A 17,440-nucleotide genomic window follows, 5' to 3' on the forward strand; every position below is an offset into this window, starting at 1 on the left:
CCTTCACTGCTAGGATCTAACTTTTAAGTTTCCCTTTATTTTCCGTGCTTGTCCAAAGCCTGTTTTGGCTATATCTTAGTGGTGGAATAAAATCACTATTTTATCTCAGTGGAAAGATTTAAAAAAAATAGCAATACCAAATCGAAATTCTGCATTCTAGCTTTATAACAAAATATAAATATATGAGAATATGATGTGATTAAATTACGTGACGTGTGGCTGTACAAGTACCGCATGTATATAGTTGTTCCCACAAGTGCAGCAAACACATAACTCGTTCCAAAATTACATCATTTACACACAAATTTCATTTCATATCAGCTATAAGTTGCATTACACCAGGTAACTAGGTGGCTACAGAAGAAAACCCACTGTTTTGTATTAACATCAAACTTCAAACACAACACACAATAACCTGGCTTATTTACCTAAACATCTCTCTATTCAGATATAAAACAAAGGATTGTAATTGAAACCAAACTATGAAGGATCTAAGAACAAGACTTCATACCAGCCAAAAGAAGCTCGCGTCAGTCCAAAACACGGACATGTAGCTTAAGATTTGTACATAAGTCTCTGTTTGTGATCATCCCCTACTTTGAATTCGTGTGTATTAGGTGGTGGGCATGCCGTGCAGTAGTGTAAGATGAAATTGCAGAGCCGGTCACGTCCAAGGAGTGTTTAGCAAATCCAAAGCTTTTTCTAGTTACCAGCCACACAGTGTAAATGAATCCAATAAAACCTGGTTCATATTGATTTCCATGTCCAGTAGTGTTGAGTGTTAACCCAGAGAAAAAATAACAAAAGAAACATTATGAAAATCAGAAAATCCATCAAAGAAACATCAATGTAATCTTATATTTTAGAATGAAGAGGGTAAAATCAACTGCAATTAAGTTAGTGATAAAAGTGGAAGTCAAAGCAAGAAGCAAGCACATTGACAAAAGGCATGCCAACTAAGTTGTTCAAGGATCATGTAATGTGTATGAGACTTGATTTAGTTATGTAAAGTCTCTTTGAATGTAATGAAACTTTATTTTTAGTTTTTTTCTTCTCATTTTTATGTATACATTTGGTTGAGTAAGACATGAAATTTGAACTCAATAATAAATTTTGAACATGTTCATTTAGTTAAATTGTTGTTTTTTTTACTAAGGGTGATTATATTGTGATACATGGAAGGTAATAATCATTTTATTAGGTCCATGATTCATGTAATTAACTTTTGGGTGTGAGCATAAGGTTCTCAGTAGTGTAGATATCATAAAGTGTGAGAAATACTGGGCCAAGTGGAAGGAGAATGTTAGACTTATTTTGAATTTTAAAATTAAATCTTAAGATCCTAATATTTCTCAACCACTACTCCTGTTATTCTCACTAATTTATCTGGTCATTAATAGCAGTCATGTTAGTGGGATGTAACCATTATCTACATATCCTGATCGTTAGGGGTTAGTTTCAAGGATGGACAGAAACTGACTCTATAAAAAGCCAGAGTCCCCAGTCTAAGCATCCCATCAGATAATACCCATTTCGATCATCGTGTGAGAGGTGTTGAAAGCCTGGAAGCATTCTGTGCGTGAGCTTATGTTGAGTGCTGATGAGATAGAAAGTGCAATGGTTGGAGGGTAGTGATCCTTAATCTGTTTAAACGTTGTAATCCATCAAGTGATGCCATAGAACCTCCCTGGTGGCTTTCATTTTCATTTAAATTAGTCTATAATTTTATGAAATTCTAAGGAAGGAATCCACCACACCAGGCAATGTTGGTATGTGGCAACTGTTTGACTGGTAAGCTTAAGCTGCCAAGTGCAGCAAAATTCTGATAGTGGACATATAACATAGCCCATTACCATTATTACATCACCCATGCTCATTAGGAGTTCAGTTGGTCTTTTCACAAAGATAAGCCCAATACCAGTGAAATCATATGAAAAATTGTAAACATCCATTTGATCAATGTATAATATACATGCAGAAACTAGGATGGGAACATGCAAAATCTAACTGTCAGTATGCACAAGTACTTTTCTACTGTTAGTAGTACTTAGTAGGCACAGCCACAAGTACTTTTCTTACTGTTAGTATACACAAAGTCTGCGTAATTGTAACAGAAGGATGCAGTTTATATCATTTCAAATCTTATTCAAAGGCACGTCTTATGGAAGAGATATATGTCTATAGCTGTACTCAAACTGTTGAATTTCACACAACTGATAAAAGTTTTGATAACAATGTAATAGCAAACAAAATCAAACCTAAAGCACAAAGTGTGGAAAAGGAAAGAGAAAAGGATGAGGTGACCAAACAACTTGTTACCTGTGATTATCAGAATAGCCACAATTGACCAAAATGTGGTAACTGAAATAGCAAATATGGCAATTGCTAATGCTCCAATGTATATAGCTGTAACAAAAGCAAAGAAAAGAGCCAGGAATCCTCCTGCAGCTGCCAAAGATATCAGCAGCGATATGACAATGGCATTTATGGTTGCAGCTAGAAAGAAAAGCATAAATACAAGCAGTGCTGTCAAAGCAACAAAAGTAACCGTCCCAACCTGCAGCAATAAGGAAAAACAACAAATCATAAACTTTCAAAACAAAAGATAAATTTATCTCATCATAAATCTTCCTTGATATGAATATAATATGGTTTCTTATTTAATATTAATTCATCGTTTTTAGAAACATATAGAACACGGTTCATCATTATTATAACTATTATGATTACAAAAGGAACGACATCAAAACTGATAAGTGACATCATGCATCTCCATGTGGTTTTTCCCAGGTTCAGTATCAAGAAAAGAAACAGCCCTGCATGCTTTGAATTCTAGTGATGATAATCTACAGGTAAACAAATCCATCAGAACCCCTCTTTAAGCATCCTTTTTCATTAGCTTATTTTTGCATCTGCAATACAATGCCATAACTTATTGAACTAGTACTCCTTAATCCAAGACAATGCATCTTTATTTTTCTATTTTCATTATTTTCATTAATTAAAAACTATAAAGATGCTTCCTTATTTGCATTAATTAATCAATGTTTTTCGAAAGGAAATGATTTATTTCATAAAATTTCAAAAACAGAACAGAACAACAAATTAATTACATTTTTATAATTATTAATCAAAGAGTTTATTTTTTTTACTGAATTAGTAAAAGAGTTTAATTTTCATGTTTACAAACTAATCACAAATCATGCTAAATAGTAGTATTTTTTAAAGTAATTATTATGCATGTTTAGGTTCACAATGAATCATCAGAAATAACGTTACGAAGGTTACACACTGAGAAATTATGGTTCAGAATTAATTTTGACTTGAACAAACTTTAGACAGATTGTGTTAGATCAATATTTTTCTACTGACTTGCTTTTAAAATAAAAACATGCAAATAATATACATCTCTTCAATTCAAAATTAATTTTAACTAAAATCAAAACACAAAAAATGTAACAATTGCTGTCTGATTGAATAAAAGTATTAAAAAAAAACATATATACACATCCTAATTAAATTCTCAACATTTTATAAAAAGAAAACACTTCAAGTTGATAATCAGTTACTCCCAGGTCCAATTATATGATTGAAATATTTAACCAAGAGAAACGCATGGAGAATTTTTCAAGAATGAAAAGATTCATAAACAGCGAGGAATCTCGATTCAATCAAACATATCGAAGAAATATTATAACTGGATTGAATAAATTATTTTATTCTTACGGAGATGACGAAGAGCGGGCGGAAGGGAGTGCCGCGGCGAGTCCAGAGGAGAACGTCGCGGGCGGAGTTTTTGGAAGCTTCGGGAAGGAGAGGAGCGTGGTCGGCGACGGAGAGTTTGATCCGGCGAAGTAGGGATCCGGAGTAGGCAGGTTCCGGGAAGAGAATGGCGGAGGCGATGCGGTTAAGGACCTCCGGCAAGGTTTCTTTCACTCTTTGCGTTTTCTGCTTCAACTTTACTACTTCTTGTTCTTCTTCATCGACGTAGACGCCGTTGCCGTTGGAAGTCTCTGCCATTTTCAGTTGCAGGAAGCGGAGAAAAAGTGTGATTAGATTCTATATATGTTTTTAAGAAGATTGCATCAAGGTGGATCCCATGTGTGAGTGCCAAGATCGACACATCAGTCAGAGAGTGAGAAGCACGTCGGCACCATATTTTCAGCTTTATCGTCCACCTGGACGCTCTGATTAGCTTCCTTTAGAATGAAGTCAGCACTATTAAAAAAAAAAATTATAAGAAAAACTTTAGATGATTAAAGTAATAAGTACTTTTGAGCATTTACATATATGAAAAGATTCATCAAATAAGTTCTCATTTGGGTTATGAAAATTTAAGCCCACTTCTTTGTTGATGATTTCACTCCTTATCATCTTAACCAACCTTTCACATTGTTAAATACTAGGGTTCTAAATTTTATAAATGAGTAATAAAAACTAAAAAAAAAAGATACATATATAAGTAGTGGAAAGTTACTTTGGGTTAGAAAAAAATTTAAAAGTTTAAAAATAAAATTGTTGAATGAAATATAGATACCAAATCAGATATTTTCTTTATTATCAGTAAGTATAGATTTAATGCTTAAATATTTTTCCTACAACTTAATATTTTTTAATTTTCATCCATGTATCTTTATTTCATTTTAGTACTTACAAAATATATTTTTTTTGTCTTTAAAACATTTTCGATAGAATTTTGAATTGGATTTTTTTTTCTGATTGAAATACTAGGTACTGTGTATTTGCAAGTTTATACTTTAATTTATACAGTGTTTTTTATTTATGTCGGAACTAAATTTAGTTACATATACAATTAAATATTATTTTTTAATGTAACTAATATTGGATGTTGAAATAAAATAGTAAAGTAATTTGTAATACTTGAAGGATAGAAATATTTTAAAAATGAGGTTAGATTATTTTATATTATAGATATAAAGTATAGATGAGTCTTACTAACCAGTATCCTTAAGATATTGAGTGAAGAATTAAAAAAGTAATTATTTAATATAAAATTCATAAAATAGAAAGCTTAAAAAATCATTAGATACAAAAAAAACTTATTTCATCTTATATATTTTTCTAAGAGTGTTTTTTAAAAGGACACATATATCAATAGATTTATAACGCAGTCTAAAATATTTGTAAAAAAAAATACCAGAAAATATTGACACAACTTGGAATAATACCAAAAACAATGAAGGAGAAAAAAAAAAAAAGTAGCCACACATTCATTAGGTTTTGAGCACAAACCTTAAACCTTCCTGGTTGTTGGTAACTTCATCAGTGTTAGACTCAAATTTAAATATAAATATATATAATTAATTGGTATACAATTGCTACATGTTTGGGGTTCAATTCATGTACAATTATGTAAATGACCTCTAAAAGTAAACATTCCTTATATTGAATTACATGAAGCTCTGTCCTATATCGTTTATGGGCCTTGTACGATGCAGAATCTGGGATTAGAAGAATAAAAATAGAAAATCAGCTCACAAAAATCATTGAACCATCCTGTCAACACAACACAATAACACATCATTATACTTGGAAATTGATAAGCAAAATTTGAAAATAAAATCCACTCCTATGACTGGAAATTACAATAATAATAATGAAAAACTTGAGTGAATAATTTTGAGATAGAAACTTACCTTGCATTAAGAAAATTCAAATGATAGAAAAATTATTGATATACACCCAAGCTAAGAATTACAACACCTGATAAAAAAAAAATAACATAACCAAACCAGCCCATACAAACAAATAAGATGCAAAAAAAGATAGATAGTAAAACTTAAGGCTTTGAAAAGACTCAATTGATAATCTTCCAACCTTTTCTACCACAATTGCATCATGTTCATTGCTAAATCTTCCCCGCAAAATCCAAGTAAAAATACTCACGAAAAATAATACTTACAACAAAGAGTAAATTAATAAAATTAAAATCTCACAACAAAAAATAAATAGAATATCAGTGCAAATAACAATGGTAGTCTCCAACCATGTATATTGCATGAAATTAATTTATGGTAGATGTTAAACAATTGGCAAGTATATCAATTTGCACAAATAGTATTTAAAACGGTAAGTCTAATTATCGTGCTCATAGAGAATTTGTCGTATATTCAGTATGTAAACATTTTTAGCTTTGGTAATAAAATAAAGAACTCATTAATGGTTTGGTTTTCTTTGATCAATTCTACTACTTAAACAAACGACAAAATGAACACAAAGCTGTAAAATGGAATAAATATCAAAATAAAAGCGTCGGGGAGTATTCTACTGAACTTCCTCTTGCCGTACTAATAGGTTTTTCTCTATTTAACATTATTCTAGCGTTCTTGCACCATCGATTTACTCAGACCATGATTCCTCATATAAAAGAGCCTAACTCTTTTAGTTTTTGTCCTTGATTCCTCAACAAACTCATTCTAAGGGAGTTGCAGTACGTACACGATACAAAGTATACTAGATTACTGCATTCTATTTGTAGATATACAGACCTCTAGCTGCTTGTTAGTTGTTATTCATGAGTTAGTATTCTATTGAAAATTTGCAAGAAAACATCAACATGCCTCAAATTTATGATTCTTTTTTGTGGAAATTGTATATATTTTCTTTCTTATGTGATTTTATAGAGTAGAAACTCCATGTTTGTGAACTAATGTTGAATTCAACTCAGTTTGTAGGCCAAAGAAGAGAAGGTGCAAAAAGCTACTGATGAACTCGCTTAGCGAGGCAAATTGGCTAAGCAAGCCTCATCCGCTTAGTGAGGCAGCCAGCTGGCTTAGCGGATGGGAAACCCTAGAAGAGGATAAGTCAGAGATCTGCATGCTCAACGCGCAGCAAGCTTGCCCAGCGAGGACATTGTCTCTTCTTGCGCTTAGTGCCCCCAAGCTCACTAAGCGAATTTTCACTTACCCTGGCTCAGCGAGACATGCTCGCTAAGCGAGCCTTCGTGTACTGAGAAGTCCAAAAGCCTTTAAAACACTGAGATTGGCGGAAACCAAAGGTCACTAACAACAACCAAAGTCTAGCCAAGCCTTGCTATGTGAAAAACAGAGAGAAATAGGGCTGAGAGGCTAGAGAAGACATTCTCCTTCATCTTCTTCCATTTTCTTTCACCAAAAACATTTTCTTTATATTTTGAAACTTTACTTGTAATGGAAGGCTAGAACCTCTTTGTTGTGGAGTAACTACTAAAACTCTTGATGTAATGTTCTAACTATCTATTTAATGTTACTTTCTAGTGTTCTTTGCTTCCATCCATATTTATTTTACATGTTTGTGGCGTGATCAACCATTTGTATGTTTAGTTAGGCTTTTTAGTGTTGGAAAATGCTTTAAAACCTTAGAACTTGATAGATCAAGCTAGAAATTTGTATGTCAAGGAATGGAGTGCAATAGTCTAGTATATTTTACACTGTATGCTTAGTGCAACTCTTTTAGAACGAGTTTGTTAAGGAATCAAGAACAAAAGCAGAAAGAGTTAGGTTCATTCATGCGAGGAATCATGGTCTGAGTATTTTCTCGGTGTAAGAACACTAGGATAACGTTAAATAGAGAAAAATCCTTTTATACGACATGAGAAATTTCAGCAGGAAACTCCCAAACGCTTTTAACTTGATATTTGTCACATTTTACAGCTTTGAGTATTTTAATATTGTCCACGTAGTTAATATTGAGGAAAACCTAATTTACTACTTAATATTTACTTATTTTCAAGCTTAAAAAGTGTTTACATACTGAATATACATAGTCTACGTGAAACAAATTTTCTGTGGATACGATACTCGGTCTTACCGTTTTATATACTACTTGTGCGAATCAGTAAACTTGCCTAACAGCAGAAGGAACAAGTTTTTGGCGCCGTTGCCGAGGAATTTCTTTCCACTTAGAAGTATAATTCAGTTTGGAAACATTTATTCTTTATTCTTTGATTGTTTCCTGTGACTATTTACAATTTAAATTTTATCTCTTAACTTGGTTAACTGTTGCTCTGTTTAGTTACTTCTTGTATGCGAGGTAAAACTCCAGCAGGGGATTTAGCTCCATAAATTTGGAGATCGAAGCTACTTGCAAGAGAAACAACACAGAGAAGAGGAGGAAAGCTTTACAAGAGAGGACAACCAATCCAAGTGGCGAGAGAACTCTTTCATCTGAATCGTCATCATCATTTCCTACAAATTTGAGGGAATCCGAAGTTGGTGCATCTGAAGCTAATATGGCAGATAATCAACCACAAAGGGTGACTCTTGAGGATTATTCCAACTCCACCGTGCCGCAATTTTTCACAAGTATTGCGCGGTCAGAAGTCCAAGCACACAACATTTCTTATCCACACTCCTTGATTCAGCTGACTCAAGGAAATCTTTTCCATGGCTTGCCTAAAGAAGACCCTTATGCACACCTTACAACTTATATAGAAATTTGCAACACAATGAAGATAGCAGGGATGCCGATCTAGCGGGTGAAGCAAAGAGATGGTTGCAATCTTTCAAGGGAAATAGTTTGAAGACATGGGAGGAAGTAGTAGAGAAATTCTTGAAGAAGTATTTCCCTAAATCCAAGACAGCTGAAGGCAAAGCAGCAATTTCCTCATTTCATCAGTTTTCGGATGAGTCTTTGAGTGAAGCTCTAGAACGATTATGTGGCTTGTTGTGGAAGACACCGACTCATGGATTCATTGAGCTTATTCAGCTGAATATATTCATTGGCGGTTTGAGGCCACAGTCCAAGCAATTGTTAGATGCTTCAGCCGGAGGAAAGATTAAGTTGAAGACTCCAGAGGAAGCAATGGAGCTTATTGAGAACATGGCAGCCAGTGATCATGCTATCTTGCGTGATAGGACACATAATGCCACAAAAAGAAGCCTGTTGGAGCTTTCCTCACACGACACATTGTTGGCACAGAATAAGCTGTCAACCAAACAGCTTGAATCGCTCATGGAGACACTTAGCAAATTCCCAAAACATTTGCAAGCGGCTCAGCCTTCTCATTCAACAGTTATGCAAGTTAGAGGCTGCAGTATTTATGGAGGAGCTCATGAATCCGACTGTTGTATAGCCCAAGATGATGCAACTAAAGAGGTAAACTATATGGGGAACCAAAATAGATAAGGATTTCACTCAGGCGGTTTTTCAGGTTACCAGCAAGGAGGAAACTTCAATCAAAATCAAGGGCAAGAGACGAGATCACACCCAGGTAATCAGTTCAACAAGGATCAAGGAGGACCTTCCAATAGACCTCCTAATCAAAGGCCTAACTTGTATGAGAAAACCACCAAGCTGGAAGAAACTTTGGCTCTATTTATGCAGGTTTCAATGTCCAATCATAAGAACACTAAGTCAGCCATCAAAAACTTAGAAATCCAAGTGGGGCAACTGGGCAAACAAATAGCTGAAAATTCTTCTTGAGGCTTTGGAGCAAATACATAGAAGAATCCCAAAGAAGAGTGTAAAGCTGTTATGACTAGAAGCAAAAGGGAATTAGTTGTGGAGAATGAGGGAAGGACCAATGAAGAAGAGAATTTAGGAGCTGAGGAAAAGAAAGAAAAAGAGGGAGATCAGATGGGAGAGAGAAAAATAAATGAGGTTGATGAGGAAGAAAATGAAAAAAATACCAAAAAGAGAGACAGTGAGGGGAATGAGAGAAAAGATGTTGGATCAAGTGACCTCAGAATAATTAAGAAGGGGGGTTGAATTAATTATTACTAAAACTTTACTAATTAAAAATCTACCCTCTTAGGCTTTTACTATAATGTTAAGAAAGTGAATAACAGAAATGGAAACTTAACCAAAAGTAAAAACGATAATTAAAATGCACAGCGGAAATTAAAGAGTGTAGGGAAGAAGAAGACAAACACAGGAGTTTTATGCTGGTTCGGCAACAACCCGTGCCTACATCCAGTCCCCAAGTGACCTGCGGTCCTTGAGATTTCTTTTCAACCTTGTAAAGTCCTTTACAAGCAAAGATCCACAAGGGATGTACCCTCCCTTGTTCTCTTTGAACAACCTAATGGATGTACCCTCCACTAGAACTGATCTACAAGAGATGTACCCTCTCTTGTTCTCAGTTACAACAACCCAAGTAGATGTATCCTCTACTTGTACCACAAAGGATGTACCCTCCAATGTGTTAAGACAAAGTTCTCAGGCGATTAGTCTTTTGAAACTTTGTGAAGGGGAAACAAAAGATATCTCAGGCGGTTAGTCCTTTGAAATATTTTGTTTAAGGGAAAGGGAAGAATCAAAAGAATTTTCAGACTGTGTTGTTTTGAATTCTTTGAAAAGGGAGAAGGAAGACACAAAAGAATTCAGGCGGTATGCTTCGTTCTTTTGGAAAAGGGAGAAGAGAGACACAAAAAGAATTCAGGCAGTCAGTCCTTGGCGAATTCTTTTTGGCAAAGAGAGAAAGGAATGAAAAAGATGAATAGCACACTTCTGTTTTCAAGGTTTGAAAAAACCAGAAAACTTTAGAAAGCTTTTGCAAAGGAAGAAGAAGAAGAAGAAGTTCAAGAAAATGTTCAAAGAGATTCAAAGGTTGTAAAAGAATATGTGGAAAAGTTGTTTGTAAAGGTTGTTAGTATATTTCAAATGCAAATCAAGGTTTTCCTTTTATAGACTCTTGAAGTCTGGTCAAGAAAACCATTGAAAGAGTTATAACCTTTAGAAAAATCTGAAAACCATTGGAAGAGTTACATTTTTTTATTTTTGTTCAAAACTTGTAACTGGTAATCGATTACCAAATCCTTGTAATCGATTAGACAAAGCATTTTATGAAAGGATGTGACTCTTCACAATTGAATTTGAATTTCAACGTTCAGATGCACTGGTAATCGATTACCAAAATCTTGTAATCAATTACACCATTTTGAAATCAATTGGAACGTTGTAAATTCAGTTGAAAACTTTTGAAATCAAACTTTGCCACTGGTAATCGATTACAAGAAACTGATAATCGATTACCAGAGAGTAAAAACTCTGGTAACTTAGAAAATTTGAGAAAAACTCTTTTGAAAAACAAAATTGTGCTATGTTTGTTTTTTGAAAAATATTTTCAATACTTCCCTTGTGAAGTCTTCTTGATTTATTCTCTTGAATCTTGAATTCATCTTCTCTTGAATCTTGAAATCAAACTTCTCTTGATTCTTGAATTGTTGACTCAATCTTGAAATCATTCTTTGGGCTTTTTGTCATCATCTTTATCAACATCAAAACTACTTGAATCAATCTTGATTCATCATCATGAAGCTTGCTTCTACAAAAGATAATGTGGAGAAAAAGACCAAGAGTGAGCTAGTGAGGGAGAAGAAGAAAAAGGTTGTCCCCAATTCAGGAAGGGAAACACCATATCCTTTAGTGTCGTTTAAAAAGGACAAGGAGCGATACTTTGCTCGTTTCCTTGACATTTTCAAGAAATTGGAAATCATTATTCCCTTTGGAGAAGCCTTATAACAGATGCCACTTTACACAAAGTTTCTCAAAGATCTACTGACCAAGATGGGCAAGTATATCCATAGTGACAACATTGTGGTGGAAGGCAATTGTAGTGATGTCATTCAGAGGATCCTTCCACCAAAATACAAGGATCCAGGGACTGTCACTATTCCATGCTCCATTGGTGCTGTGTCAGTTGGAAAGGCGCTTATTGAATTAGGGGCTAGCATAAATTTAATGCCCCTATCCATGTGCAGAAAGATAGGAAATCTGGAGATCCTACCAACTAGAATGACACTGCAGTTAGCGGATCGTTCAATCACAAGGCCATATGGTGTAGTGGAAGATGTATTGGTCAATGTGCATCACTTCACATTCCCTGCTGATTTTGTGGTCATGGACATAGAAAAAGATGCTGAGATTCCACTGATCTTAGGCCGTCTATTCATGTTGACAGCCAAATGTATGGTTGATATGGGAAAGGGTAACCTTGAAATGAGTGTTGATGATCAGAAGGTTACTTTTAATTTGTTTGACACAATGAAGCATCCAAGTGACCATAAAGCATGTTTTAAGGTGGATAAGGTTGAACAGGAGGTGGACACGATGGCTAGAGCTATGGTATTGCAATCCCCATTAGAAAAAGCACTGACCAATGCCATGGATTGTCTGACAAAAGAGGAAGAGAAAGAATTGCATAACTACCTAGAAGAGTTAGAAGGATTGGAGGGAAGTTCTTCAGAAAAAGTTGTGTTTGAAGAATTGAAGAAGGACGTTCCTACAGAGAAGGATAAAATGGATCTAAAGACTCTACCAGAGCATCTAAAATATGTGTTCTTGGGAGAGAATGAAGCAAATCCAGTGATTATTAGCAACTCTTTGATGGATAATGAGTCTCGACTAGTGGAGGTTTTGAAGAAGCACAAGGCAGCTATTGGATGGCACATTTCTGACCTTAAGGGAATTAGCCCTTCCTATTGCATGCATAAAATTAACATGGAAACCGAGTACAAGCCTGTGAGACAGGCGCAAAGAAGATTGAATCCTTCTATGAAGTAGGAAGTGCAGAAAGAAGCGCTTAAATTGCTAGAAGCAGGCCTCATCTATCCTATCTCTGACAGTGCATGGGTTAGCCCTGTGCAAGTAGTTCCTAAGAAAGGTGGCATGACAGTAATCCGGAATGAGAAGAATGATTTGATCCCCACAAGAACAGTCACGGGGTGGAGGATGTGCATCGATTACAGAAAGTTAAATGATGCCACAAGGAAAGATCACTTTCCTCTTTCCTTCATGGATTAAATGCTTGAGAGATTAGTTGGACAATCATTCTATTGTTTCCTAGATGGATACTCTGGTTAACACCAAATTGTTGTGGACCCGAATGATCAAGAGAAGACAACATTCACATGCCCCTTTGGTGTGTTTGCTTAGAGAAGAATGCTCTTCGGTCTTTGCAATGCTCTTGCTATGTTTCAACGATGCATGATGGCAATATTTGCCGACATGCTGGAGAAGTGCATTGAGGTATTTATGGATGACTTCTCTGTTTTCGGCTCATCCTTCGATTGTTGTCTAGCAAATTTAGAGCGGGTCGTGCAACGATGTGAAGAGACCAACCTGGTACTTAATTGGGAAAAATGTCATTTTATGGTTCAAAAAGGATTGTTTTGGGACACAAAATCTCTGTGAGAGGGATTGAGGTAGATAAAGCGAAGATTGATGTGATTGAAAAGCTACCTCCTCCAATGAATGTCAAGGGAGTAAGAAGCTTTTTTGGGCATGCTGGGTTTTATAGGCGGTTTATAAAATATTTTTCGAAGATTGCCAAATCGCTCAGTAACTTGCTCAACAAGGACACTGTGTTTTTGTTCGATGAAGAGTGTTTGAAGTCATTCAACACCTTAAAGACCAGTTTAGTGTCCGCTCTTGTCATTACAACACCGGATTGGAGCCAAGAATTTGAGCTCATGTGCGATGCAAGTGATTATGTTGTGGGTGTTGTGTTGGGCTAGAGGAAGCGCAGAATTTTCCATGCTATCTATTATGCAAGTAAAGTTTTAAATGATGCTCAACTGAATTATGCCACCACGGAGAAGGAAATGCTCGCAATTGTCTATGCTCTAGAGAAATTCATATCATACCTGGTGGGATCAAAAGTTATTGTTTACACTGACCATGCAACCATTAAGTACTTGTTGACTAAAGCTAATTCCAAGCCCAGGTTAATCAAGTGAATTCTATTGCTTCAAGAATTTGATCTAGTCAATCAAGATGAGAAGGGATCTGAAAATCTAGTAGCTGACCACTTGTCAAGACTAGTCAATAAGGAAGTGACTTTGAAGGAGCTGGAGATAAGAGATGAATTTCCAAATGAATTGCTATTCATGATGAATGAAAGTCCATGGTTTGCTGATTTGGCCAATGTTATACCCTAATTTCGTCCGGGGACCATTGTTTGTCAGCATGCGACCTCCGTTTGACCACTTCAAAATGTTTAATACCCATTGTCTTGGAATCCATAAAGTTTTGGAACGTTTCAGAAAGAAAACAGCCAAAAACACAAAAGCGGGGGTGAACTTATCAAATATGGGGGTGCACTCAAGAAACTTCATCCAGAACATTCTAGAAGGGGGGTGAATTTATCAATTACAGGGCGCATTCAGGAATCTTCCTCAAGAAGCCTCTGAGGGACATCCAGGGCATCCGAGGCTTTGGGTTGACATATTTCACTTAATTTGGTGAAAGGGAAGAGAAAAAAAAGGAAAATCAATTCTGAAACGCTCTTGTAAGGCTTTCGTAACTTTTCCATAAAGTATGAAAAGGGGGGGTGAACTTAGTAATTGGGGTGCGCTCATAAATCTTCCTTAAGAAGCCTCTAGGCGGCAAGCAACTCCCCATTTCTCCTATAAATAGGGGGAGGAGGCTGAGTTTCAAGGATCCCTGACCCCTACGCTATGCATTTCAGTTGTTTTGGGTGAAAAAACGTGTTTCTGTGAAGAAAATCCAAGTCCAGGTGCTTCCGTAACGCTTCTGAGACGTTTCTGTGAGCAAATCTGTGAAGATTTTCCGCCATTCTTCACCGTTCTTCGTTCGTTCTTCGGTCTTCAACTGGTAAGTGTTCGAATCTGAGACTTTCAATTCATTTCTTATTTCGTTTGCTTTCATCTTCATTTCGTTCACTTTCGGTTTTCTTTTCTTTCGATTTTAACGAGTTTTTTACTGTTTATTTAAGCTGTTATCTCGCCTAATAAATGATAAAATGAATTTCAACCGATCATTTGTGTTGTAATCTCGTTTAATCACTGTTAAAATAAAATTCAACTAATCGTTCACGCTGTAACCTCGGTTAAATAAAAAAAGGCAAAATAATAATAAAATAATCAAAATATCTTCAAAAAAATAATAAAATAATCAAAATATCTTGAAAAAATAATAATAAAATAATCAAAATATCTTTGAATAAAATAATCAACAAAATCAATCAGACGTTTTTCTTTGAAAGTTTCCTTGAATCAATTGACTAATAACCAAAGTGAAACTAAGGCTAAAATCAACTCACAAATCAAGCTTTGTTTGCAAAGTCACTTAAAACCGTTTTAAGGTCCAACGCCTTAAATGATCATCTTTGCTTTTATCGTTTAACTTGGACCGTTCAAAAGCATAAAATCAACCCATAACTTTACCGCTTTTGAAAGAACTACGTAGGTCTGATTTCTTTATCGCAATTGAGGAATACGTAGGAGCGAGGGAAACACCCTTGTCGACCACAAAAAAGTAAAAAGCATAAAAAGGCACAAAAAATCATAAAAACATAAAAAACACAAAAAGATATAAAATACAAAAGACCCATAAAAAGCTAAAAAACATAAAAAAGGGAAAATACATAAAAACATAAAAAGGGGAAAATACGTAGTTTTGAAGTCATATTTGCATACTTGATTGAAGGTTGTCATCCCTTGTGACGGACGCGTGGGGTGCTAATACCTTCTTCGTGCGTAAAAACAACTCTCGAACCTTTCATACTTAAAGTTCGTAAACCACACGTTCTGTTTTTTCCGACGTTTTCCTCGAATAAGAAATATAATAGTTTCCTTTGACATAAGATTATCATAGTAATTAACAAATTATTTATTATATTTTAATTTCGAACACCTAATATTTTAGGATACTAGTTGAATGAATATTAAATATGATTAAATACTTGTAGAATTAATGAGTAATTAACAAGAAATTCATCAATTCTAGATAATGAGTTTGAACTCTATGATAGAATTAAAATCTTGATCAAAACAATTAATGAAAGAAAAAAAATTGAAGTCATTCATTGATTAAATACAATGTGTTAACTTATTAAAGTTTGACAATAATACTATACTCTAGAGTTGACATTTAGTTATAAATGATGGAAATAAATATTCTTCTATTAATTTTTGAAGGTAAAATATGTTACTTCATGTTGTTCCAACGTTAAGAATATAACTAGACACCTACCTTGATTAATAAATTAATTATGATTAATTTAGTATCGGTTTAGTATTGAACATATGTTTCAATCTTTGCAAAAAAAAATAATTTATTTGATAATTAAATTAGAGAATTTAATTTAATCAAATAAATATTTTATGTTGTCTATAAAATAAGAATAAAATTATATTGCTACATATCATTATCAGATCATGTGATTAGTTATCTGAAATAGTCATGTGATTATTTAATATTGATATTTGTCTGATATCAGGAAGTTGCTTTTTAAGATAAAAAGATATGATATAGTTTATATTTTTAAATATAAAAATAAAAAGATATGAAATTATTTTATACCAAATCTTTCTGAGTACACAAATATATTTTTTTCTATTTATTATTGTTATATATTTTAAATGTAAAATAATCTTAATTTTCTATTGCTAGTATTGGAAACGCTTTTATGTAACTAATATTATTGATATTGTTATTTTTTTTCTTGATAATTATATTGTTATTAATGGATTGATTAATGAACTCAAAAAATTGAAATGAGAAAAAGGAGATTACATGGGATCGTGGGTTACTGAATTGAACTTTTAAAACTTTTTATGCTTATATTGTTTTTCCATTTTATTCTTTAACTAAGTATATGGATTTATTTATGAAGATAAGTTTTAAAGGATTAAATAATCTAAAAAATGGAGACCAAAGATAATTACTTAAAGAGATATTTCTTTTATTTATTGTTATAGATATAAATTATATATAAAATACTACATAGTGTTATTTTAAAAAAAATTACATACATCTAAAATGAATAGTAGAAAAAATATAAAATTTATATTTTAAAGATGAAGAGACTTGTACTAGGTTGTTGATAACTTGTGGACTGGTTAGTTGTCCGATAGATGCCAATCCTATTATTATTCGTCATATTAATTGTGTTGTTAATGTGAAAGCAACTTCCTCCCGTAGATTAGTAGTGGGACTGCAGGTTATGTTTGTGTTTAAAACAAATTGAGTAACTTCCATAAGTCACAAAGCGTGAATTAGTAGTGGCATATGATTTTATATTTAAAACAAACTGAATAGCTTCCATAATTTCTTAATTTCCTAATTAATACATGAGCGGTTGCACATGAGTGTTGGTGGGAAAGATAATATATGATAATTTCCTAATTAATTTAGGGGCAAGATCGTTAAACAAAATGTGTATATCAAAAGAGAGGATATATCATTTATATATTGTTATAGATTAAATTAATTAATCAAAATTATTAATAATATAACTAAATAATATTTTTCATGATGTTTATCGATCTTATCTCCATTAAAACGAGATTTTGAATTCCATGAAAAATTATTATCTATGTAATTTTTTTTTGCTAAAAATAATATTTATTATCTATGCATGTCTTTCTTTTGCCTTGTTATTTACATGGGCTACGTGGTATATAAAGGTTGATAACTCCTTATACTATGTTTGAGTTTATTAATAATTTTGACATTTTTGAAAGGAAAAAAAAAT

At 33.8% G+C, this 17,440-nt stretch overlaps 2 protein-coding genes across 2 annotated transcripts; one reads left to right on the forward strand and one right to left on the reverse strand.

The window, feature by feature from the left end:
* Positions 1–293: 293 nt before the first annotated feature.
* LOC100798498 (uncharacterized) lies at positions 294–4,258 on the reverse strand. The gene is made up of 3 exons (XM_003538334.5): positions 3,727–4,258; positions 2,320–2,557; positions 294–742 (listed from the first exon to the last, which is right to left on the reverse strand). Exons 1-3 carry the CDS (start codon positions 4,018–4,020, stop codon positions 594–596), a joined length of 681 nt encoding a protein of 226 aa, XP_003538382.1. The 5' UTR covers positions 4,021–4,258; the 3' UTR covers positions 294–593.
* Positions 4,259–11,508: 7,250 nt separating this feature from the next.
* Positions 11,509–12,504, forward strand: LOC106795100 (uncharacterized). The gene has a single exon (XM_014763643.1). It carries the CDS (start codon positions 11,509–11,511, stop codon positions 12,502–12,504), a length of 996 nt encoding a protein of 331 aa, XP_014619129.1.
* Positions 12,505–17,440: the final 4,936 nt, after the last annotated feature.

The sequence above is a fragment of the Glycine max genome, chromosome 11 (assembly GCF_000004515.6).
Source record: "Glycine max cultivar Williams 82 chromosome 11, Glycine_max_v4.0, whole genome shotgun sequence".
NCBI classification, from domain to species: domain Eukaryota; kingdom Viridiplantae; phylum Streptophyta; class Magnoliopsida; order Fabales; family Fabaceae; genus Glycine; species Glycine max.

Coding starts and splice junctions, on each gene's coding strand:
- LOC100798498 (XM_003538334.5), bottom strand. CDS start 4,020: ATGGCAGAGACTTCCAACGGCAACGGCGTCTACGTCGATGAAGAAGAA. Junction 2,558..3,726: donor GCCCGCTCTTCGTCATCTCC/GTAAGAATAAAA, acceptor TTATTGCTGCAG/GTTGGGACGGTTACTTTTGT. Junction 743..2,319: donor GGCTATTCTGATAATCACAG/GTAACAAGTTGT, acceptor AATATGAACCAG/GTTTTATTGGATTCATTTAC.
- LOC106795100 (XM_014763643.1), top strand. CDS start 11,509: ATGGGCAAGTATATCCATAGTGACAACATTGTGGTGGAAGGCAATTGT.